The sequence below is a fragment of the Eublepharis macularius genome, chromosome 1 (genome assembly GCF_028583425.1).
Source record: "Eublepharis macularius isolate TG4126 chromosome 1, MPM_Emac_v1.0, whole genome shotgun sequence".
NCBI classification, from domain to species: Eukaryota; Metazoa; Chordata; class Lepidosauria; order Squamata; family Eublepharidae; genus Eublepharis; species Eublepharis macularius.
In genome coordinates, this window is record NC_072790.1 from 192553273 (window position 1) to 192576963 (window position 23691).

Sequence of the window (23691 nt, forward strand, 5' to 3'; positions counted from 1 at the left end):
GGTGGCCGTTCTGAAATCAGATGGCCTAAGCCATTTCGGTGATTAAGGCAGAAAGTTCAAATGCTCCCCTCTTCCTAAATTTTAAAAATATCATAATGCACTGAATAACTGACAATTTGCTGTTCTGGAATAGTACCCCAAAATATGCTGCTGGAGGCAGACTGCATCTGGCAGTCTTTGCTGGATTCATCAACAAGGAATGCCTGCTATGTTGTAGCAACAACCACTTTGTTGTTGTCTTACCTCAGTAGCCTTCAGGCTTTCCATACCTGGGAACCCCTGAGCATTTGACTCACTGAGCCAGTTAGCTTACATCAGAGTTGGTTATCACCTTACTTCTGCCAAGGCTAGGATCATGGGCAGGCCACAGGGGCAGGAAACACCAGGGGGTATGTATCGTAGGAAGAAGAAACCCAGTGTTGGAGCCATGGAGGAATCTAGTTTACCCTAAAGTGACTTCAGCTCGTCATCCTGCTGTTTTTTTTCAATGTGCATGCAAAGAGTCAGGAGTATGGTCCCTGTCCTTTCTACACATGAACATTAGCAGTTGTATTTATTTGTTTAAAACATTTGTATGCCACCTTTCTACTCAAATAGGGTCCCCAAGGCCAAATTGGTCTAAAGACAGTAAGAATAATGGCAACTCCATAAGGATGAACCCAACTGCTGTGGCTCGACAATCCAGCTGAGTCCCAAACCATGGGCTGAAGACCATTGCTCTACCCCACATAGTTGTGGCAAAACAAATGAAATTAGAGATGAAAAATCTCTTCCTTTCAATGGATTATCATATTTGATTTGCTGCTTTATTTCTCAAGAGAACGTCAGAATTCAAAGCCCAATCAACATTTTGTTCTTTTTCATTCCATAAATGGTTAAATGTTGTGATCCACCTTGAATCCAAGCAAGCACATAGGTTATTATCAACCTTCTGGTAGGACCTGGAGATTTTCTGGAATTGCAACTGATTTCCAGGCAACAGAGAACATTTCTCCGGGACAAAATGACTGCTTTGAAGGGAGAACTCTATGGCATTATAGCCCACTGAGGTCCCTCCCCAAACCCTGCCCTCTCCAGGCTCCACCCCCCAAATCACCAGGAATTTCCCAACCTGGACCTGGCAACCCTAACTCAATGGCATTATATTCTACTGATGTTTCTCCCTTTCCCAAATTCCAAGCTCTCTAGGCTCTATCCCCCACCCGTCTCCAGGAATTTTGCAGTCTGGAATTGGCAGCCTTACAATCACAGGATGGAATAGCCAGGCAACTTGGATCCAGAAGAATATTGTTAACATTAGTGACACCCAACCAAAGAAATTTTAATTAATCATATGTGTTTTAACTGATGAATCAAAACATTCAGGAATTTTGAGATGATACCCACAGGTGACACAGCAAGTGTTGTCTCAGAATAGGTATCCTCTGTAAGATAGAGGAATACCTCTTCTAATATTCCACCAACACTTGCAATTTTTCCAACTCTTAATAATTAAATTTCTTTAATAAACGGGATACCTATATTATCAAATGTAGCAGCTTGTATTTTTACTTTAATTATGCTGATAGAACGCCTTTAATTGGAAACGATTTTAACTATCTACGGCCGATGAGATCGGATAACAGATACGGCTTCACCGGGTTTCTATTTCTAGGACTAATGCATCAGCGGCCTCCACAGTGTGGTAAACTACATTTCCCGGCGTCCCATTCTCTCCGACCCTGCTTGTTCAGCCCCATGTAAATATAACCGGTGATTAAGACTTCGCAGAGCCGTGAAATGGAGCAGGCTAACGGTATCTCGAGAAAGAAAAAAAAGAGCTATGTGCGCTTGCGCAGCATTGTGTTCGCCTCCTGGTCTGTTAACTTGCGCGTTTCGCGAAGGGTTTGTGGAACTTCTGAGTCTTCTCCGGGATTGACTTCAGTTTAGCCCACAACTCTCGCACTAACCTCCCAGGTCTTTGTCGCGGCGCCCAGCTCTTCTCGTATTTCCTTCGCAGATGCCATGATTAGACAAGAAATCTCGACAGCTTACCAGGAGGTACTGGGAGAGTGGCTGGAGGGAAAGTTATTGGAGCTTAAGTAGTCGCGAAGTAAAGTTTCCTTTATGACTCTGTCGCGCGAGGCGTTACATATTATCGTGCTCGCTTCATTGTTTGCTGAGCTGAGCAACTTTATCGTGTACCGGAAAGTGCTCTGCGGCTGTAGCTTCACTTGCAAGCCGGGTCTCTTGCCGTCCTATCTGTTGCGCGCCCAACTACCTAGAAATGAAGCCCTAAAGAAAGTACTGTTCGCAGCAGAAGCAGTATACGGAGTAAGGCTGCAATCCTATGCGCATTTACTTGGCAATAAGGAGTCTTCAGAAAGACATCTAAACATGCATAGGACCAGGCGGTCTGAACAGGAGTTTGTGCGCCCCCTCCCCCCAAGTATGCAGGCATTTTTCTGTAGCGGTTTGAATTTCTGAAATGGGAGCGCAAAACTCCGCCAAATACTCAGTAGCGTTTCAATTAACTCGTCTGTTAGGCAATTAATAATGAATGCAGGTAAGCAGAGTGTTCCCTTAGAAGCTCGTCGGAGCGGATGGGCTCCTAATTGTGTCGAGCATCCGATTCTCCCCCCAGTTTGTAATCCAACACGTCGGTCTCGCTTTCATCTTATGTTAAGCCCCGCTCTCTCCTAGTCCCTCATTTACAGAGCTCTCCTTTGCAGCACAGAAAGTTAATCGGGTCGCCGGTGCACATCTTTATTTTTAACACAGCTCTAATTGTTTTGTTGTGTCTCCTGTGCGACTTTTAAAAAAATGTCTGGGGCATGCTCCAGTTTCTCACACAAGAGTTGCTCTTGAGAGTTTTGGTGCCTAGCTGTATGGTGGAACTGGAAGTTTGCCATGAAACTCGCTGGGTGACCTTGGGCCAGTTGTGTGCTCTCTCTTTCTCAGTCTGACTGATCTTACAGGGTTGTTGTGAGGAAAAATGGGGAAGAAAGCAGCATCGATGCTACCCTTAGAGAAAGGGTGAAATAAAAATGCACTGAACAAATACATGTATTTGTTCATTCAATGAATGAAAAAGGAAAAGAAAAAACTGGCATGGAGTGGAGGAAAGTTAAGCATGCCTTGTGTTGGAAGCAAAATCTTGCAAGTAGCAAGTCCTATATGCTCTTGGCATGGGGACTTTATTATATTGCTGGTAACAGTATACTGTCACAATGCCTGGGTTTTGTTGCACCAAATTTGGATATCAGGGTGCCAGCAACTGGAACTGCTCTTATCTTTGTTTCTCCTTGACAGCTGCAGTAAGGCTACTACTTGCATTTGAAAGCAAGCTACCAGCTTAATCTTGGCTCTGATAACATTAACAAATATTGCTGGGTTGTAATCCAGAATAAAATACTGTTTTCTGGTTCTGTTTTCACGTTTGTTAATGAAGAGTCTGTTTTCATGTTCATTAATGAAGAATTCAATTTTTACAGTATGCTTCATGTTTTCCAAGTGATTCCCATACTTTGTCTCTGTAGCCTTACAATAGACCTAGAAAGGAGTCCAGTATTCTCCCCATGTTGCTTAGTTGCATGGGGTGCCTCCCACCATTTCATCCTCACAGCAGAGATCTGAACACAGCTCCTCCTATTCTTTCCAGTTATCTAACCAGTCTTGAGTGCCACAGCATCAGCCAATGTATTTGCTGGCTTCCATTTGCTGCTTCCGTGAACCACGCCCCCACCCCCAGCAAAGAGCCACGCCTGTTTTTCCTCTACCTCACTAACAGGAAAAAATTTAGGCAGCTTTAAAAATGGGAATTTTTGTTGGATGTATTTCGATGATCTTATTTCATTGTTCTCTGTTTTGTGATGCAGTGTTATTGCATTGCTTGCTGTGTGTGTGCTATCCTGCCTTCCTTGCATTGTCTAATTCTGTAATCAGTCTTGAGTCTCAGCCAGAAAGGTGGGCTACAAATGAAGTGAATATTGCAAACAGAAGACTGACATTGCTATCCTAATCAGAGTTATACACTTATAAGGCCATTTATTTCAATTAACTTAGACAGTGTAAAGGCTTGAAACAAGTACTGATGGTTGAAGGAGAAAGTGCCAAAGCAGGATTACAGCGGAACATCAAGAAGAGAAAAGTAATAACTGCTATTGCAGCTCAGTGATTAAGAGTGATAGGACTCTAATCTGGAAAACTGGGTTTGATTCCCCACTCCTCCCCTTGAAGCCAGCTGGGTGACCTTGGGTCAGTCACAGCTCTTCCAGAGCGCTCTCAGGCCCACCCACCTCACAAGGTGATTGTTGAGGGGATGATAATAGCATACTTTATAAACCACTCTGAGTGGACATTAAGTTGTCCTGAAGGGCAGTATATAAATTGAATGTTAAAAGTTAAAAAGAATTATCTTGAGAGCAATAACGGAGAGTGTGTAAGCAGCAAAGAAGCTGAGAGCTGAAAACCTGGGGTCTCCTAAGGCATAGATTTAGGCAAGCTGTAACCATTTTTTTTTTTACTCACAGTGCCATCCTAAGCAGAATAGTGTGTTATGTGCTATCAAGCACCTTTCAACCTGTGGTGATCCTATGAATTACTTACTGCCAAAGTGTCCTATCATTAACACCCTTGCTCAGGTCCTGTAAACAGATGGCCATGGCTTCCTTTATTGAGTTAAGTCATCTCATGTTGGGTCTTCCTCTTTTCTTGCTGCCTTCAATTTTTCCCAGCATTACTTTTTTTAGTGCCTGTGATACACCGAAAAGCCATCTGATCAGTGTATGTAGTCTGCCTGTGGCAGCGTCCAAAAGTGATTATACCAGGGGGATTTCTTTTCATTATGAAATAGCTTACAACTCTGGGTGAATTCTGACAACTGCTTAACCACAGTATAAACATAACTGCAGGGGAGCCTCTTGTCTGTCATCTCCTCAAGAGGGAAGGAGAATTGTACCACACAGAAGGCTTAGGGTATCTTGTTGTAATTACCTGTCCGTTTGTAAGAACACAGGTTGAGAGGTAGCAAGAAAGCAGACACACAGACAATGCAAGTACCAGCAGCAACATCAGAACAGGCCCAAGACAGCTTCTGCCTGCCAGCATGTTTCACTTATGACAATGTTTGTTCAGTTACAACTATGAGAGCCAGTTTGGTGTAGTGGTTAAGAGTGGCAGGATGCTAGTCTGGAGAACTGGGTTTGATTCCCCACTCCCATACTTTTTAAACCGCTCTTAGTGGGTGTTAAGTTGTCCTGAAGGGCAGTATATAAATCAAATGTTATTGTTATTCATATGTTTTGTTTCTCTGGCTGAATTCAAATGTACAGTCTGTTCCTTTTGACCTACCACTCAGGCTGAAGAAAGTGACAAAGTCCAGGAGCCTGGAATAGCTGCTGTCAGTCAGATCCCACTGATCAAAATTCTGCTCTTCACATTGAGAAACATACAGAGAGGGACACTTTCCATAACGGAAAATAGTATGGCCACAATGATTTTCTTTTATCCAGCTATTGGATTCTTTTTAAAAAGAATAAAACCAACTTTGAGGTTATAAGAAGACAAAAATAAAATAAATGGGGTCTTGAGAGAAGATGTGGATAGGGAGAGAAGAAAACAGATTTTAAAATTCTTGTTTTTCGATATTGAACTGTAAGCCAAAACCCAGAAGCAAAATTCAAACAAGGGGGGTCGGTGTGAGGACTCATATGGGGGAGGAGAAAAGGGGCAACTCTGAAGTGATCCAGGAGCAGGCATGTAATGGTTTCATTGCCTGCTTTCTTTAATCTCTTGGCTCATTGCCCAGTTTGTATCCTAGTTGGTTGTGCTGATTTGACTATTTTGCAAACTTCACTGAATGTCTCAGGCGCTTTGTGCTAGGAGTTTCTTGAATCCTGACTTCATTCTCCAAGTAATATGTATCTGTTCCTTGTTACCCGGGTTTTGTTCTTACTCAGGTAGTCAACTTGTGCTTGGCTTATGTGAGTGAATGCTCCTCAATACCAAAAACACCCAGGTCTCCTCACTCCTACTCAAAAAAGTTGTACTTCAGCTCTTTCCCCGATTTCTCATGTTACAGCCATCAGGAGTGGAAATGCTGCCTATAAGACAATCGTTAATCATATATTGCTTTATTTGTTCAGCCTTAAAATTTTGTTTTTGTTTGTATCTTTTGAGAATCTCTCACTTTCCATGAATGTCTGATAAAACATATTATGTAAATATAATTCATGTATATTCAAGTATTTATATAAAGAACACACAGACCGTTAAATTTGTTAGATTACTTTATTCAAAATTATTATTAGGTTATCACAGGGTTTTCTGTTTCTATAATAGCTCTTGCACTGTGATTCTCCTTTTTGTATGCCCATCTGGAGATTGTCAACCCTAGCTAGAGGGCCACTGGTTCACATCGTATCTCAACCACGATCTCACTGAGTGGTCTTCGACAAGCCACTTTATCCCAGCCTCTGTCTTTCATCTGCAAGGCCTACTTTACAAGTGTATATAAAACACTTTGAGCACTGTAAGTTGCATATAGATGCTTACTATTACACAATCGTTTTTCTTTCCTTGCCTGTATGGAGCTTAGAAAGTCAGGGCAAAGAGTCCAAGACATGCCAGATGTTGTGGTGGAGTTTTACACAGGTGAACATTCAAACATTCAGTCTCCAACATGCAGACTCTAGTGTTGCAGTCTAGCAGCAGTATATATCACTCAAGAGCACTGGGTGTGTGTCTACTCATCATAGATTCCTGCCAATCTGTCATGTTATCTGTTCCTTCAGTGTTATACTGACTCTATTTTAGTCTCTTGTTTTGTGTTCTCTGCCCTGCTAGTATTTGCTCTCCATCTTAGAAACTTTTGTTGACCTCAACCCTTTTAAAACCAAACTAGCACTTGTTTATAGGTCCTGGGGCTTTGTTTGATGTAGCCAAGTATGCCCCTCAGCTTGAATTCTAAGGCCCTTCTGCAAACTCCTGATATTTTGGGGAAATCAAGTTTAAACAAAGATTTTTTTATTGGAAAAATAATCCTGACAATTATGGTTAAGGAATGGAAGAAAAAATGTCATTTCTATGATCTGTAGGAGTACTTGAGAAATCTCAGAGAAATAGGAATGTAGAGGAAATAAGGAAAAGGGTGCTGAGTGTGACATGACTTCAGTTATATTCCTTCAGCTCTGGGATTAAGTGATGGGCAACATGTAAGGACCATGTCTATCAGATGTGACAAGTTGGTGACATTGACAAAAATGTCCTGGCAGATTGGGGGCCCTGGGTGTTGCATGGTAAAGCAAGGAAGCATCTGATCTGCACTGCTGCTTTGAAAGGTGTTTAGTGGCATGTTGTTGGGGGACACTGAGCTAAAGTATAATGAAACAATGACCTGTGGATGTGATTGCTGTTCATTTTGCAGCAAGTGGAAATCAAACAGAATTTATGCTGGATTAACACATTAAGAAGCAGCAAGATTTCTCTTTATGCACAGAATGTTCCTCAACCAGCAGCAGTCTGGTGATCTGCATAAACTAGATTCATTTCTATCTTTTTCTTTTCCGTGGGAGGAAGGGGAGGAAGGGAGGGGATATCAGCCTATGCATGGTTACCAAGAATAGATGAGCATAGATGGCTGTGATGAGCTATCCTGAGTAAAAAAGTAACCAAACTCCCTGCCTTCCTAGATTTTCAATGTTTAGCATCATATAATGACTTGATCTATTATCTTCTATAATCATGAGGTCCAGAACCTTGTCTCCCACCACCATATTGAATCCAGTGAAGTGTTTCCCTGGACAGAAGTTTAAATACCCACAGAGTACAGCTTTCTTGCCTCCTGTCTCCTGCTGCCACCCAGTGCCACTTGAAATGTGGCTCCTGCGGAACAGCATTTGGGACTGCAGCAGGAGGGAGGGAAGTGGAGACCCATGACAATGTTTTACTGGGTCCAAGTCTCTATATTTTTTAAGCAAAGTAAAATGAATACGGTTTCTGGAGTTTGCTGTACGAGTCTTGAGTCGAGGCTGTAATCCCCATTCCTGTGTTCTAGTGGCCTTGTATGGCAAGATGATGTGCTAGTAAGTGAGTGAGGTCAGTCTGTGTGAAACTGGAAGTGCTTCTGAGCCAATTAAATGGGTTTCTGGGACTTGATTGTGCCTTTTCTACTCCTTTTGGTGCTGCAGAAAGCAGAGGGAATGGGAGTGAAAGGGCTTCACATCTTCAAAAGGAGTGCAGCCTAAGCACCGACACTGCTGAAGATACACACACCATGGAGAATGAATACAGCAATAGTTACAGTATAAGCCATTGTACTGATTTGAAACTACAGAACAGTGAAATGCTCTGGAGCGACGGTGTATTGACATGAAGCCGCTTGTACCGTGTGCTAAGGTGCTGGTGCAAACCTGGCATTTGTGACTGATGTTTGGAACTCCACACAGCTTTCTGAAGCAGGGACTACCTGTGTCATTTTCATTTTGTGTAACAAATCTTTGTCAGCCTCCTCCTCTGATTGGAAGTCTTTTTTTTTTGTCTATTTTTAAAATTATTGATGTCCATCTTATCAGTACTTCTCTGTCCTCACCATACTCTGTTCAAGGGACGTATGAAGGTTTTTCCTTTATGCATAAAAATCTACAATTTAGCCCTTAAGTAAGCAATTTAGTAGCCACATTAAGTTAGGCAAGCCTTTCTAGACAAGCTACCAAACTCCACCTTCCATTTTTGTTGCTATTGTCCCAAAGCTTTCTCTTCTGAAGTATCAGTGGTTTCTTTGTTCATTGTCATGTGCAGATCACTTGAGAATAGCACCTAATTCTTTGTCCCTCTATAAACTTGGTTCAAGGGATTTTAATCTCATGTCAAAATAAATAAAGATAATGCCATTCCAAAGAATCAGGTAACAACCTTTTCTTTTATCATTGTCTGAGGTGTAGCACTGTTATTCCCACACAACAAGTGTATTTTATTTATGTACAGATTTGTAGCCAATGAGGCTTACATCAAAGATGAAACAGTTACATCTAATAAATGCCCTCTCAAACTATAATCAGGATTATTAAATATTATGTATAGTTAAAGCCCACAAAAAGTGCTGGTAAATAAAACTGTTTTCCAGAAATTCAAGTAGGTGCTATGTGTTATATGGTGGAGGGCTTTCCACCATATAACAGCAATGTAGCATAGGAAACCCTGTCCCTGGCTGCCAGTCACAGGGAGAATTCAGAACTTCAACAAATAGACTTTTTAATCCAGGAGAAGGCAATCAAAGCCTCTTGATTATTCTTCCATGAGGAAACTTCTCTGTACAGCATCTGAACTTGTAGACCAGTTCAGTAGATGGATCACTCTTGTTTATGGGAGCATCTTCATGTTACTGCTAGACATTGTTGGTGGTTAGCATTGGCATGGGGACTCCAGGAACTGCTTGACATGGTGGCGGTTTCAAGCATCCTCCATGTAAGCATATGTCGTTTGGCCTGAGTGAGAATTACTTGCCCAAGTTCCCTCACCAAGCAAATGACAGAAGTTGGATGTGTGGAAATGCAGTGCTGTGCCCACTCAGCCACACAGTGATAGTTCTGTATTTTATGTTTGAAGCTTAATGAAGATATGGAGCAAGTACCTGCAGATCTGGTGGCAGGAACAGAAGAAGTAGATGAAGAAGATACCAGCTCAACTATTCTTCCAGGTGAGGCGCCTGATCTAAGGGTTCCAAGTAATCAGTGAAGGTATATGATGAAATTAGTACCATGAGTGATAAAATGAGTGCCCTGAGGTGTGTTTCTTTGTCTTGTCAGGAGACAAGCAAGATAATGTCACTTTTCTGGGGCCAGCAGGCAGTAGACACGACAGAATAACAGAAACACTTGCAGGAAGGAGCAGGTTACAGAATGACTTAATGAGGTGTGGCAGATCCTCTGTTGAATACATTCTGGCTGTGATGGACCAGCAACAATTGGGCATTGAAAGCATGTTGTTCCTCTGATGGACTACTCTCTATCCTGCTTTTCATGAATATTTTTCTTTTTGTTTCTTGAAAACATTTAAAGTCTGCCTTTTTCCCAGATCAGTGGGACCCATGGTGGGTAATTCTAAAAACAACAAACTTAACCAACAGGGGGGAAATGCTTTAAAATTCAAGGCCATGCAAAAAGCAATCATCTTAAAGAGCCAAAGGCTCTTCTGAAGAGTTTTAAAGATGAAAGCAGGTTGGCATCTCCCCACAATGGTTCTCGCTTTTTAAACAGGGGAACTGTTGAAATTCTGACTCAGGTGCATGTTTTATTCCTAGACAGCAACAGCCCTTCAGTGCGTTTCAGCAAGTCCTGCCTGAAGAATGTCTTCTCAGTAATTCTCCTCTTCATTTATCTTCTGCTTATGGCTGTTGCCGTTTTCCTTGTCTACCAAACCATTGCTGACTTCCAAGAAAAGCTCAAGCATCCAGTGATGTCCGTCTCTTACAAGGAGGTGCCTTTTTATGATGCTCCTGGTAAGACAAGAAGCTAAATCACAGAGCCAGTTTGACATAATGGTTAAGAGCGCGGGACTCTAATCTGGAGAGCCAGGTTTGATTCCCTACTCCTCCTCTTGAAGCCAGCTGGGTGGCCTTGGGTCAGTCACAGCTCTCTCAGCCCTACCCACCTCACAGGGTGTTTTGTTGTGGGGATAATAATGACATACTTTGTAAACCGCTCTGAGTGGGCATTAAGTTGTCCTGAAGGGCGGTATATAAATTGAATGTGATGATGACGATGATGTTTTGATGATGATGATGATGTTTTGGGGAAAACAAGACAACCTCTGAAACTGCTCTATAAATATCAACAAATTAACATGTGTCTGTTGGTTGAGCATAACATTTCTCAGGTTAGTATTATGTTGGGTTGCAGGGCTTACGCTCCATGTGTGTACACTTAAGCACTGCACCTGTAAACCAGTTGTCATTTTCCCCAAGGAATCCTGGGAGCTGTACTTTTGTGGTGCTGAAAATTCTGTTAGAGGTCCCTTGGGTTAAAGCCATGACAGTGAACACAGTTTATGTGTTGTGTGTGGGCACACCTTTTATGTAGAACTTGAAGGGCAGAATTAAATGTTACAAGGAACACAAGCTTGCTATTATTTTCCTCTTCCCGTCCATAACGTACTACAAACTGCTTTTCATATCCTGAAGTCCTAATGCCATCTTACCTAGCCTCACACGGCATGTGTGGCTGCAACATCGGTTAAGTCACGTGCTTAACTTTAACAACAACAACAACAACATTCAATTTATATACCACCCTTCAAGACAACACTCACTTAGAACAGTTTACAAAGTGCGTTATTATTAACCTCACAACAATCACCTTGTGAAGTGGGCAGGGCTGAGAGAGCTGTGACTGGCCCAAGGTCACCCAGCTGGCTTCAAGCGGAGGAGTGAGGAATCAAATCAATTTCTCAAGATTAGAGTCCTGCTGCTTTTAACCACTACACCAAGCTGGCTGTCACACCAAAATAAATGACACCGAAATAAATGGTACTTTAAAATGCTTAAGTTTTGGTGTTTCAGATTTTCCCTTGATTCCCCCCTCGCACTGAGAAACTATAAATGTATTCTCATCTTGCTTTTTTCAGTCAGAATGAATGAGCCGGCAATAACTTATTAGCTGTGGGTTGAACCAGATTTTAAAAATTCATTTGAATCTGGCCTCTGGCTGTGGTTTGAGATAGGTTGCCCTAGTGAATAACTTGCAGGAGAGAGACTGGGGAAGGACATCCATCTTGATTCTCCAGTTCAGCAGCTTTTTGTACTATTGACCATCACAGGTTGATACTGCAGGATAGGAGGACACCATGTTGTTCTCCTGCCATTCCTGCACAACTAAGAAACAGAATGGATCTTCAGAACTATGCCATCCAAGGGTCTGTGCAATATGAGCCTTAAAGTTATATAAAAGTCAAAGCTGATAGCTGCAATCCAGAGCCCCTGCAAGAGCAGAGTGGAAGCTGTGGCAGACAGGAGCTCTGTGGCTAGTGATGGAGAAGTCCTGGTCAAACACACAAACTTTCTGGTCCATACATTTTATAAGATTGTCCATGGCCTGATAATGGAGAAGCAGACAGGTGTATGTATTTTTGTATCATTATGATGGTCCCTCATCCTTAAACAGCAGAAATGGCACCAGAGATGTTTTTAAAATTAAAAAAAAAACACTAACTAGTTTATTTGTTTTGGAAGGGAAAAGTCAGGTGAAATCAGGGGTTGAAAATTTATGAGGTAATTCAACAAATATATCTCTGAAGTAAAATCAGAATATACACAGACTTCAGTTCTTATGCTGCCCACAGATGCTTAAATGCTTATGTGTTGAGGCTTTTCTTCCCTTGGTTTCCCCCCAAATGCTCTAATATACTTTCTTTTAGTATTCTCTGTCACTTTTGGAATTAGGAATGCTGGTACCCACTTTCAGGTATCCAAAGCCTCCTCCCACCACACACCAGTGCTTTCTTTCAGTCATTAGCTGAATCTGAAGGTCTCCACAGGCAGTTTCCAATCACACCAGCCAGGGATCTCTTCACTTTCTAGAACTACTTCCCTATTTGACTGGGTAGGGAAAATCTCCTTTCCTTAGAAGATCTATCCTCTTTGTCTTGGCCCATTTGGGAGTCTGCACTCACTTCCCAAACCTTCTTGCCAAATTTCCCCAGTTCTCCTGCCGGTGTTAAAACTGCTCTCTCTGTTAGGATTCTGTTCCTCAATCCTTCTCACTTGATTTCTCTCTCTGCTAGGACTGAAAAAAGACCCTTCTCTTTTCAGCTCATGCTACCCAATCAGATCCCTTGGAGTAGCCCGCCATTCAAAGCTGTCTGTTTCTGTGAGGGGGTTAACCCTTAATTGTCTTGCAGCAGTGTGTACAGCATTTCCAGGCTGTTTCAAACATGCAGTCCGTCACAATCAAGTATGTCTCCATAAACATTGCTACAATTATTTATTATTTCTATAGCATTTTAATGTACGTAACAACCCTGGGAAGTGGGTCATTAATATGCTCATTTTTACTTTTTTAAAAAAATTCTACTACGTATAACCCTGCTTTTCAGTCCAAAAAAGAGCCCCAACTCATCTTACAAAAGCAATCCGTATAATAACAAAATAGACAAAATATTAAAATACTAAATGCCAGCAGGATAAAACCAAACAAAACAGCACACAGCAGAGGCAAAATGAAGACTGTCGAGCTAAAAGCTCTTCTAAATAGAATGGTTTTCACCATTTTGTAAAAAGGTGGTGGCAGAAGAGCTTTGTGGGGGAGGGAATTCCACAGAGTTGATGCTGCCCATAAATCTCTGAAGGCCTTGGGATGTAGAGGGCTTTTCCAGATGACCTGATCACATGGTCAGGCTCACGTTGGATAAGATGGTCCTTGAGGTGCCCTAGTCATAAATCCTTTAGTGTCATTTTGCAGACTAAAGGAGAACAAATAGTTTGGTAAATAAAAAGAGCTGCCATCTGTCCTCAACTGGTGGATTTTGCTAGTGTCTTGCACTTTTACCTGGGATCTAAAACCAGCACAGCCACATTTTTTTCTTTGTTATTTAAGATTTTTCTTAAAAGATGAAGAAAGTTAGGGAGAGGAGCAGAGAAAATAGGTAACCCTGAAAAAGTAATGCTGCCATGGGATCTGTTTTTAAAATTGTGTCATCATCTGTCTGGAGAGGCTGAAGCATACAGCCTTCCTTGTTCTATATCGGGTCTTTAGTTTACCTAGCCCAGTACTGTTGGCTTTGCCTGGTCTGGTGCTGGCTATCTGGATCCTGACCTATTCCACAAGATCCTGAGATGTTGGTGTTATGACCTGTACTTTCTTTAGGGTGGATTTTGCTTTAAATCTCCCCCTTACACCCTCTGGGTAGTTTGCTGCCACCAGGAATATATTATTCCAAAATGTTTTATTTAAGTTTTCCCTTTTGTAACGTGTTTGAGCGTCAGGCTCCTTCGTGGTTCTATGTGACCCTGAGGATAGGAATGGGAGATAACTCTGGGATATAACAAAACAAAGTTTATTTTTTTAAGAAGCGTATTGGTTACATAAAAGTCGTTCTTAGTTCTTCTAGTTGCTTCATCCAAACTCATTCACACAGATCTCTTGTAAGGCTTCACACACAGTTAGCCTCTTTCTCTAGGCTCTATATTTCTCTCACAGAGAACTCCTCAGACAGCACACAGCTAGCCTGTTTTCTTTTCACTCTCAATTCTTTCTCTCTCAGGTGCACACACAGTTTGCCTGCTTCAAATAGAATGAATATATAGTCTCACAGACACACTCAGTTCAGGCTTCCACTCAGGTTGCCTTTCCCTCACAAATACATGAACACACTCAGGCTGCACACAGCTTGCCTCTCTTGCCCTAACTTTTTTTTTCTCCCTCAGTAACTGAAAACCGCCTTCACTCCGCCCACTCTGTCATCAACCAATCATATCACTCACTCATCTCTCTCTTTCACCCCCACTCTTCACCTATCTCACCAAACATTTAAAGACGCATGCACCCATTTCTTGAAATCATTACAGTTGGGGATTAAATTTTGGACATTGGTGTGCAAAGCATGTGCTGTATCATTGACCAGTGTGGCCTCTCCCAAAGGTCATGTCTAACATGGCTTTGACACCTAGAAGTCCCCAATTCTAGCCTCAGATTCTACCTGTTCAGAATTTTGTAGCACATACTGTGTAACGTTTACTGTGTGTGGTTGTTTGTGTGTGTGATAGTTACAAAGACCTGTGGTTAGCCCAGTTCATGAGAAATGTAATGCTCTTCTTCCATTGTTTATCCCCACCACAGGCATTGCCATCTACCCAGGTCAGGCTGAACTGCTGGCCTGTAAGCATCATTACTATGATTATATTCTGCCTTTAGTCAACCCGGGTCTGCCAGGAGAAATTGAATGCATTACTGAGAGAGTCAACTACACAGATCCCTTTACTAATGAAACCACGGTAATGTTTCAAGTGAAGAACTGTAATGCGGCTGCTGTGAAACATCGCTGACTTTGTTTTTTGTTTTGTTTTTTCCTTTGCCAAGATGTTTGAAATACCCTTGGCAAGTTTGTTTCTATTCATGCTCAGTTACTACTGTGATGTAAATACAGTGAAGCAGATAAAACTTCTTTACTGATGCATATGTTACATATGTATGTACCATCAAGTCTCAACCAACTTAGAGTAACTCCAGCAAAGGGTTTTCAAGGCAAAGAGAAGCAGAGGTGGTTTGCCATTGCCTTCCTCTGCACTCCATCTAAGTACTGGCCCTGCTTAGCTTCTGATGAGATCGGGGTACACCATGTCACCTTCTTGATGCATATGTAAAATTGACTTACTTATGTCTACATTTGCCTAACAATGAGGCTGACTTAAGAATACTGCACATGAGGGTGGCAGACCCACAAGCGTAAAAGCATAAGTCTGCCCCAGTTACATGCAGAAGAGGGTGTGGGGTGTCTCTTTAGTACACAGGCAGGAATGCTGACTCCTCTCCCCCCGTTGCCCACCACTCTTAACATCATCTACATGAGCTCCAATACTGGAACAGAGCCTGGCTGGGAGAAAAGCTATTTAGCACATTTCACTCAGCTCTGTAGCTCTTTAAGAGACATCTCTGTCCCCAGGACAGACCTGTGTTTGAAGACAAAGGTATGGCACCCTTACCTGTTGGAGCTTTTGAAGTGATGGTAGTGGTCTCATAGGCTGGAGAGAGATGGAACCCTTGAAATGAAAGAAGAATGGTTCAATAGCACCATTACTCCCTGCAATACATGGTTTGTCTGCCCCGCTGTGGACTCTGTTCAGATTGATCCTGCGGGTTTGGTGGAATTCAGGCTGAAATGGGAAACTGATTCTTTCTCTTCCACAGCAAGTTGATTTTTCTATTATGTATATGGTTACTGCAGGAACTGTTTAGCCATCAGGTATGTCAACACTGAAGCCTCTTTTTTCACAGCTTTGGTGCCCAGCTGTAATATGTAGATGATAATACCAGCTTACCTTAGAGAACTGTGATAAGCATTACCAGGAAATAAATGTGGAATGATTTGAGCACTTGAAATGCTCTTAATAAATACTAAGTATCATTTCTCTTCCCTGGAGTTCCATTGCTCAAGCAAGCTCTCTGATTTCCCAAGTCTTTTGCTTAGAGTGTCAGTACTTTCTTAGGAAAACCCTGGTTATATGGAAAGTCTGGCAAATGACATCTTTTTGCGCTGTTTTTAACAGGAAGTGACACTGCATGTTAAAAGGTTTAGGTATATGGGGGAAGGGGTTATGTTTATTTTAGACCCAAGCAAGTGTCTTTGTTCTGGCTTGATTTAGTGATAAACTGACTAGGAGGCAAAGATTTCCTTTTGCCAACTCCTTATATGTGTTTTCTCTGCTCTTTGTGCTCATAGAAACATGCTGTGATTGTCCAAGGACCTCGTGAAGTGAAGAAACGAGAACTGGTGTTCATGCAGTTCCACCTAAATGAGACGGACCAGGATTTCAGTGCCATAGACTATCTTCTCTTTTTCTCTTTCCAAGAATTCCTCAAAAGGTATAGTCATGTTTTCTATCCAATAAAAACACGAAGGCCTGGTTCCAGCTGAGCACAGTTAGTGTGTGTTCTGGGGTCTCCATTCTCATCAACATCAAGATACATCTAGCCAGTTCACTAGGACTTAGTGGACATTGCAGTGCAGATGGGGTTGCAAATTTGCAGTTGCCTAAGCTGGGGGAACATGGCTGTCCCTTACTGAATTGGGGTGATAAACTGAAATGTATCTCTCTAATTCACACATTTCCTACACAAAAAAGACACTTCCTGGTAGAAAACTGTGAAACTTTGTGTTGGTGTGTCCAGCATGCTGATCTGCCACCTGCAGGCATGCTGTTTCTTGCAGGCTGTTTCAGATGGGGTGTGATGTTGTGGTTTATGGAGTTGGCATAGTAAGTTGTGCAAGCAAAAAAAAAAAAGGATTCTTCTTCTTTGGGAATATTGACTCTACAGAGTAATATCATTTATACTGGTTTAACTGTCATGATGTTCCTAAGAACATCATGGGAATAGTAAGTTGGTGATAGTGCTGAACATTCTGTGCTAGGGATATCCCTTCCCAAACTGCTATTCCAGGAGTTTCTTAAGGAGAAGAAATGATATTAAACCACTTGAAGCCTGTAGCAAAGAAATGCCCTTTGTTTTGCCAGCCTCAATTTAACACTGATTAATGTAACCAGCCACGGAGTTAGTGGCTGCCTTTGAATCATTCTGGAGAAGCACATCTTTGATGTGCACCATTTCATTTGCACCATAAGTAAGCCTGCATGAAGAAATTCCATCCCTCTAGGAAATAAAGCAGTGTGCAATATGTTTCGACAGGCTGCAAAATGAGTCTTTAACTCAGCATTCTGTAAGATGTTGCCTCTAAATGAATTCTTTGTAATTGGCTGCTTAGAAGCTTTCCAAATGAAGCTTAGTGTGAATCATACTTCTAAATACACACATCCTCTTTTTTGGGGTTTCCACATTGGCTGCTGTGGTAACCTATAATTAGCCTGTATGGAAAGGCTTTTCAAAATGAAGTATCACTGCATAATTAAGTGTCCCACCAGCCTGGTAATGGAGCTGAAAGCTCTTGCAATGTGGAAACAGTTGATGGAAGCATTCATTTCTGCTTAAGCACATTTCTATCAGAAGCTTCCTAGCATAAGTAACTTGCATGGAAATATAAAAGTTCCACTTGGCAGTAGTATTTAAAAAGACCTTTCCAGATGTCTTTTATAGTGCACAGCTATGATTCAATTGTTGGTCAGGTTTTAATGTCTATCATCAACGAAGTGTTTCTGTTACTGGAGAAATGGTCTCTTCCCCATACAGAAGCATATAGATATTTTGATGGGGGAGGAAATTGCTTGTATTGTTTCTGTTGTGATTGTAAATATATTACAGATACTTAAACTATTGAAATCATGGACATATATTGGACAATACGTGTGCTGTCACTAGTGACAAGTAATGCAACCCTATTCTCCTACACTATTTTGTGTATTTTTTAACTTTTATTTTCTTATTGCTGAGTTTTGAAAAATGTCTTTGGTGATAATTGTCTCTCTCTACTGTCAGTCAAATGTGGGCTTGTTAGGTCTCTTACACATGAGTTGTTTGCCCCAGCTAGTAGAATGCGTCCCCACCCCTACCCTCCGTGCTTCCACATTGTATTGTGGTATACCTGTGCACCTCCTGATATTCCCTGTCTTTCTGCAATCTTCCCCAAACCTGCTCTGCTGCAGTGTTTTGGGAAATATTCACAGCAAAGGTGGGGTGGCACCTATATAGATGGGAAAGTCTGTATCTTCCTGGTCTTGCTTATATCAGCACAATTTTCCCTGCCTCATTCCTTACACTACCATGGAAGAGCTTTTTAAAAATATTTAAATGCCATTTTTTAAAATTACAGTATTACGACAAATGTTGTCAGGTATTCCCACTTCCATTAAAAATGTCTGTACCCCTCTTGCTGCAGAGATATGTCATTCCCCTTGTATCTCTGCAGCAGGAGGCAACAGAAATTTACTTTTATTTCCCAGCTTTCATTAAAATAAGAGAATCAGACAAAGACAATGTTATAGCACTGTGTCAACTGCCAACTTAAAAGAGAACCAGAAAATGCCCCCAATGCATGGAGAGGGGGTTGTTGCCAGAGGTCGGGGCAGTGAAAATGCAGAGAAACCTGTCATATGGAAGCTCTGTTGTTGCTATGCTATATCAGCAGCCACAGCTAAAAAACACAAGCCATGTTCTCAAAATCTTATTTATTTTTCTAACAAATGACTGATTAAGTTATATACCTATCACCTTCCATCTTCCAACACTTGCCTATCCCAGGATGGGCCCCCGAGTCATCTGAGTCAATTTAACCTTGTTCACTATTACTTGTGATGGAAGAAGAAAAAGAGTCCAAATCTAAGAATTTAATTTAATTTAATTTATTATATTTATATTCCGCCCTCTCCGCTTTTGCAGGCTCAAGGCGGATAACAAAATACAAATATCACATACCATTAAAAACATTTAAAAGCATTAAACGGTACAGCGCTTTTACCGCACAGCGGTTCTACCAGAGCAAATACATGCAGTGGTAATGAGTGTGGCAACAGCAACTGTGTTCACATAGGAGCAATGGTTTAACCCCCCCACACACAGGGGGGGCAGCGCCCGGTGTCAGCCATATGCCTGGCAGAATAGCTCTGTCTTACAGGCCCGGCGAAATGCAAGCAAATCTTGCCGGGCCCTAGTCTCGCAAGACAGAGCATTCCACCAGGCCGGGGCCAGGACCGAAAAGGCCGTGGCCCTGGTCAACGCCAGGCGGGCCTCCCTAGGGCCAGGGACACTTAAAAGATGCTTTCCACCAGATCGGAGAGTCCTCCAGGGCTCATACGGTGAGAGACGGCCCCGCACATACGTCGGTCCCAGTCCGCATAGAGCTTTGTAGATTAACACCAAAACTTTGAACCTGATTCGGTACTCCACTGGCAGCCAATGCAGCTGGCGTAGCACCGGTGTAATATGCTCCCACACCGGTGCTCCAGCAATGACCCGCGCTGCTGCATTCTGTACCAGCTGTAACCACTGGATCAGGCCCATGGGAAGCCCAGCATAGAGCACGTTACAGTAATCCAACCTAGAGGTGACCATTGCTTGGACCACTGTAGTCAAGTTGCGGGGAGATAAATAAGGGGCAAGCTGCCTGGCCTGCCGAAGACAATAAAAGGAAGACCTGGCAATTGCAGTGATCTGGTCCTCCATCTTCAGAGAGGAATCCAGAATCACTCCCAGGCTCCTAACTCTCGGGGCCAGTGTAAGTGCTGCCCCATCAAGTGTACGAAGCCAGGGTCCCGAAGCCATCCCCCCACGACTCACATACAGAACCTCCGTCTTCATGGGATTCAATTTCAGCTGATTTTGTCTCAACCAACCAGCCACAGCCTCAAAAACACACTCCAGGGCATCAGGGGTCAATCCAGGCTGCCCGTCCAACAACAGATAAAGCTGGGTGTCATCCGCGTATTGGTGACACCCAAGCCCGAAACTCCGCACCAGCCGGGCGAGGGGGCGCATATAGATATTAAATAATAATGGAGAGAGTATCGCTCCCTGTGGCACACCACATACCAGTGGCCTACGAGATGACACTCTCTCCCCAAGCGCCACCCTCTGTCCCCGATCATGGAGAAAGGAGGCCAGCCACTGCAGTGCTGTCCCCTGGATCCCCACATCAGCAAGGTGGTGGGTCAAAAGCTCGTGATCGACCGTATCAAACGCTGCTGACAGATCCAGTAAAATCAGCAGTGCTGATCCGCCCTGATCCAGATGTCTGCAGAGATCATCCGTGAGGGCGACCAGCAATGTCTCGACCCCATGTCCCGGGCGGAAACCAGACTGGAAGGGATCTAGGGCCGAGGTCTCCTTCAGGAAATTCTGCAGTTACTTTTCTGCCGCCCGCTCAATCACCTTCCCCGGAAACGGTTGGAAACCGGTCGGTAATTGAGCAGGTTGGCAGGATCTAATGATGATTTCTTCAGAAGAGGCCGTACCACAGCTTCCTTCAGCGTCTTGGGAAAAACCCCAGAGCTCAAGGACAGGTTTATAATCGCCTCCAAGGAATCCCGAAACCCGTCAACACTGGCTTTCACCAGCCATGACGGGCGCAGGTCCAAGGGGCACCTGGTAGGCCGTACCACCTGCAGGATCCTGTCCACTTCTTCCCCGAAAAGAGGGCTGAAATGATCTAATATGGGTCCCAGAGATGGCCAAGGGGCCTCTAGTTCATTTACCGTATCAAGTGTGGCTGGTAAGTTGCGGTGGAGAAGCAAGATCTTATCAGTAAAAAAGCTCGCAAAAACCTCACAGCTTATATCCGAATTCAGCTTTTGATGGTCTCCACCTGATTGGGAGACCAATGAACGGACCACATTAAATAATTTAGCCGGGCGTGAGCTAGCTGATGCGATGGAAGCTGCATAATACTCTTTCTTCACAGCTTTCACCGCCATCTCATAGGACCTCATAAACAGCCTATAAGATGTTCTTGCTTCCTCGTCACGAGATCGCCACCACACGCGCTCAAGTCGTCTCAGCTGCCGTTTCTGTCACCGCAGCTCCTCCAAATACCAAGGAGCCCGGCGATTCCGGCAGCAAAGAGGACGACGGGGGGTGATTTCATCGATGGCCTCAGAGAGCCGGACTTACCAGCCCTCCGCTAGCTCATCTAATGAACCACCATGGAGCATTGGTTCCCGCAGAGCATTCTGGAACCCAATTGGGTCCATAAGTCTCCACGGATGAGCATAAATTTGCTCACCGCCCTTGCAGGGGGGGGGGCACGCCCAGCCCAGGCCTTCACAACTGCGTGGTCTGACCATGGCACCAACTCTACTTTATCCAGAACCACATCCAATCCCATCCCGAAGATCAGGTCTAGCATGTGGCCTGCTTCATGTGTGGGTGCCGATACAAACTGGGAGAGTCCCAGTGTTGCCATGGCTGACACCAGGTCCGTAGCCTGTATCAAGGTGGCATCATCTACAAGGGCATTGAAATCCCCCAGCACCATCAACCTGGGGTACTCCAAGGCCCACCCAGCAACCACCTCTAGCAGGCGCGGTAAGGCGTCTGCCGGTGCGCTGGGTGGTCGGTACACCAAGCAGACAGCCAAACTCTCCTCGGCATTCCACACCAGGCCCACACAATCAGTGCCAGAGATCTTCGGGGCAGGAAGCGGCTTGAAGGAGAAACCCTCCTGGATGAGGATTGCCACCCCTCCCCCCCGACCCTCAGTTCGTGACTGATGAAGGACCGTATAACCCTGGGGGGGTCAGCTCACCAAGAGCAACTGTTTCTCCTTCCCTCACCCAAGTCTCGGTCACGCATACCAGGTCCATATTAGCTGCCATGAAAGTATCACGCAGCATACTGGTCTTATTATTTATGGACCTGGCCTTGCACAACATCAGTGTTGAAGGAGGATTTTTCCTAGCTCCAACACCGGCGTGCCTCGGGATGGGGCATAGGTTAGAAGTTTACCGAGCCTTTCCACATCTCCGTGACCTTCTCCCTTTAAACCAGGCCCCACCGCCATACCTCCCCGTCCCCAGAGGACTGGTATCCGTGGCCCTATCTCAGATGCCTTCCTCATATCCATCCCCCTATCACCACACACAGACATCCTAAGCAACAATGAACAGCACCAGTGCTAGCCGCATAGGGAGCAATACCAATCTCACAATTTAATTTAATTTCCAGTTCACATAGGGAACAGTACCGGTCCCACAATTTAGTCAGGAAAGAAGTCAGGAAAAGGCAGTGATTTCTGAGAGTGGATCTTCCCAGTCTTGCTCCTCTGTTACAATACATACAGTCTGCAGGCAATCCTGAGCTTCTGGCTCTTATCTGTTAGCCACTTTCTCTTGAGTTGCTGACAGACAGTAGTTGCCTAATCACTTGGTCATTCCTCTGCCTTTAGAGGTACCAGAATACATAAATTGCTGAGAAAGGCCAGTCACAGGGGAAATGGTGTCTGTCTTGGAAGAATGGAAAATCTAGTTCATGTGTTACGAAATAAGTTTGAAAGCTACAACACCAGTCCCCTGTTGGTAGTGCATTAGTTACATTTTGCTCAAAAATGTATTTGCAGAAGCTAATTTCTGGTACTGTCCTTCATAGGTAGGAAGAACTGTAGCTCAATATTAGTACACAGGCCAGGCATACATAAACTTCCAGACCCACTCTTAAGGGAGAAGTCAAGCTGGAGGAGAGCCAGTCACAGAGTATAAAATGTGGGGCCAGGAAAACCACTATGCAAAGTCACTATAAGATAGTTTTATATCTATGTAAGACTACCTAAATCTCTCCTCCCAGTTCCACCAGGGCGAACTGTGGCACTAGAAAATAGTTTCTGGTCACCCTTAAGGAAAGCATCAAAATCATGTCAGTTTGCTTTAGTTTATTTACTGCCAATGTTTGTTTGGACCCTTATTGAATCCAACTTATTTTTTTAAAAAGCAGTCTCACAGTGGGCTTAATATAGCAACATAACTTTCAAAAGGTGATATGTTACAAAGCTGCTAATAAAACAGGTTCTCAAAGAGCTTCATATACATTATCATCTCTGCACTCATTAACCAACCTGCTCAGTTAAGTCAGTTGTAACTAAACTGCCATTTGAACAAGATGCATCCATACTTCTAAGCTATGATATACCAAGCAAAGGTCTTTTTTGAGGTTCTCAGTCAATACTATTTTTAGACCAGAGATCTTAAGATAAACATTAAGTAAAGAGATGGTTAATAGCCATAATAAGTAAGCCATATGAAATTATGTGTTTGGGTGTATACTCAAGGCCACAGAAGCCAAGAAAGCAGCCTTTTCAGTTATATTCTTAACATTATTTGATAATTAGAATTATACACCTTTGCTGATGGGACCAGTAGTCCTAGCTAAGCAGCAGATGTTCCCTACACTTGAATTTAAAATCTTTGAAATCACAGCAAAGAGTGAGTGGAGAGAACAGTTGTCCTCAGTGGTTCTCTTCATGAAGAGTTCTGGAGAACATGGTTCTGTTGGTCTTACTAGAAAGTATTATATAGCTCACATTTTTGGTGGTGGGGTTGTTGCCCTAAATGGGGGGGTCTCCTTA

At 43.2% G+C, this 23691-nt stretch overlaps 1 protein-coding gene across 4 annotated transcripts in view; it reads left to right on the forward strand.

Annotated features, from left to right (window-relative positions):
• Positions 1 to 1732: 1732 nt before the first annotated feature.
• Positions 1733 to 23691, forward strand: part of PACC1 (proton activated chloride channel 1) — a 36647-nt gene continuing 14688 nt past the window's right edge. The window contains exons 1-5 of one of the 4 annotated variants that reach the window (XM_055001005.1): positions 1733 to 1795; positions 9586 to 9676; positions 10280 to 10477; positions 14811 to 14965; positions 16411 to 16553. In XM_055001005.1, the coding sequence (XP_054856980.1) occupies positions 9598 to 9676; positions 10280 to 10477; positions 14811 to 14965; positions 16411 to 16553 (575 nt within the window). In that variant the 5' untranslated portion in view covers positions 1733 to 1795; positions 9586 to 9597. Of the gene's footprint in view, positions 2041 to 9585; positions 9677 to 10279; positions 10478 to 14810; positions 14966 to 16410; positions 16554 to 23691 lie in introns of those variants that run through there. The other 3 variants (XM_055000997.1, XM_055001014.1, XM_055001023.1) reach the window with 3 other exon arrangements.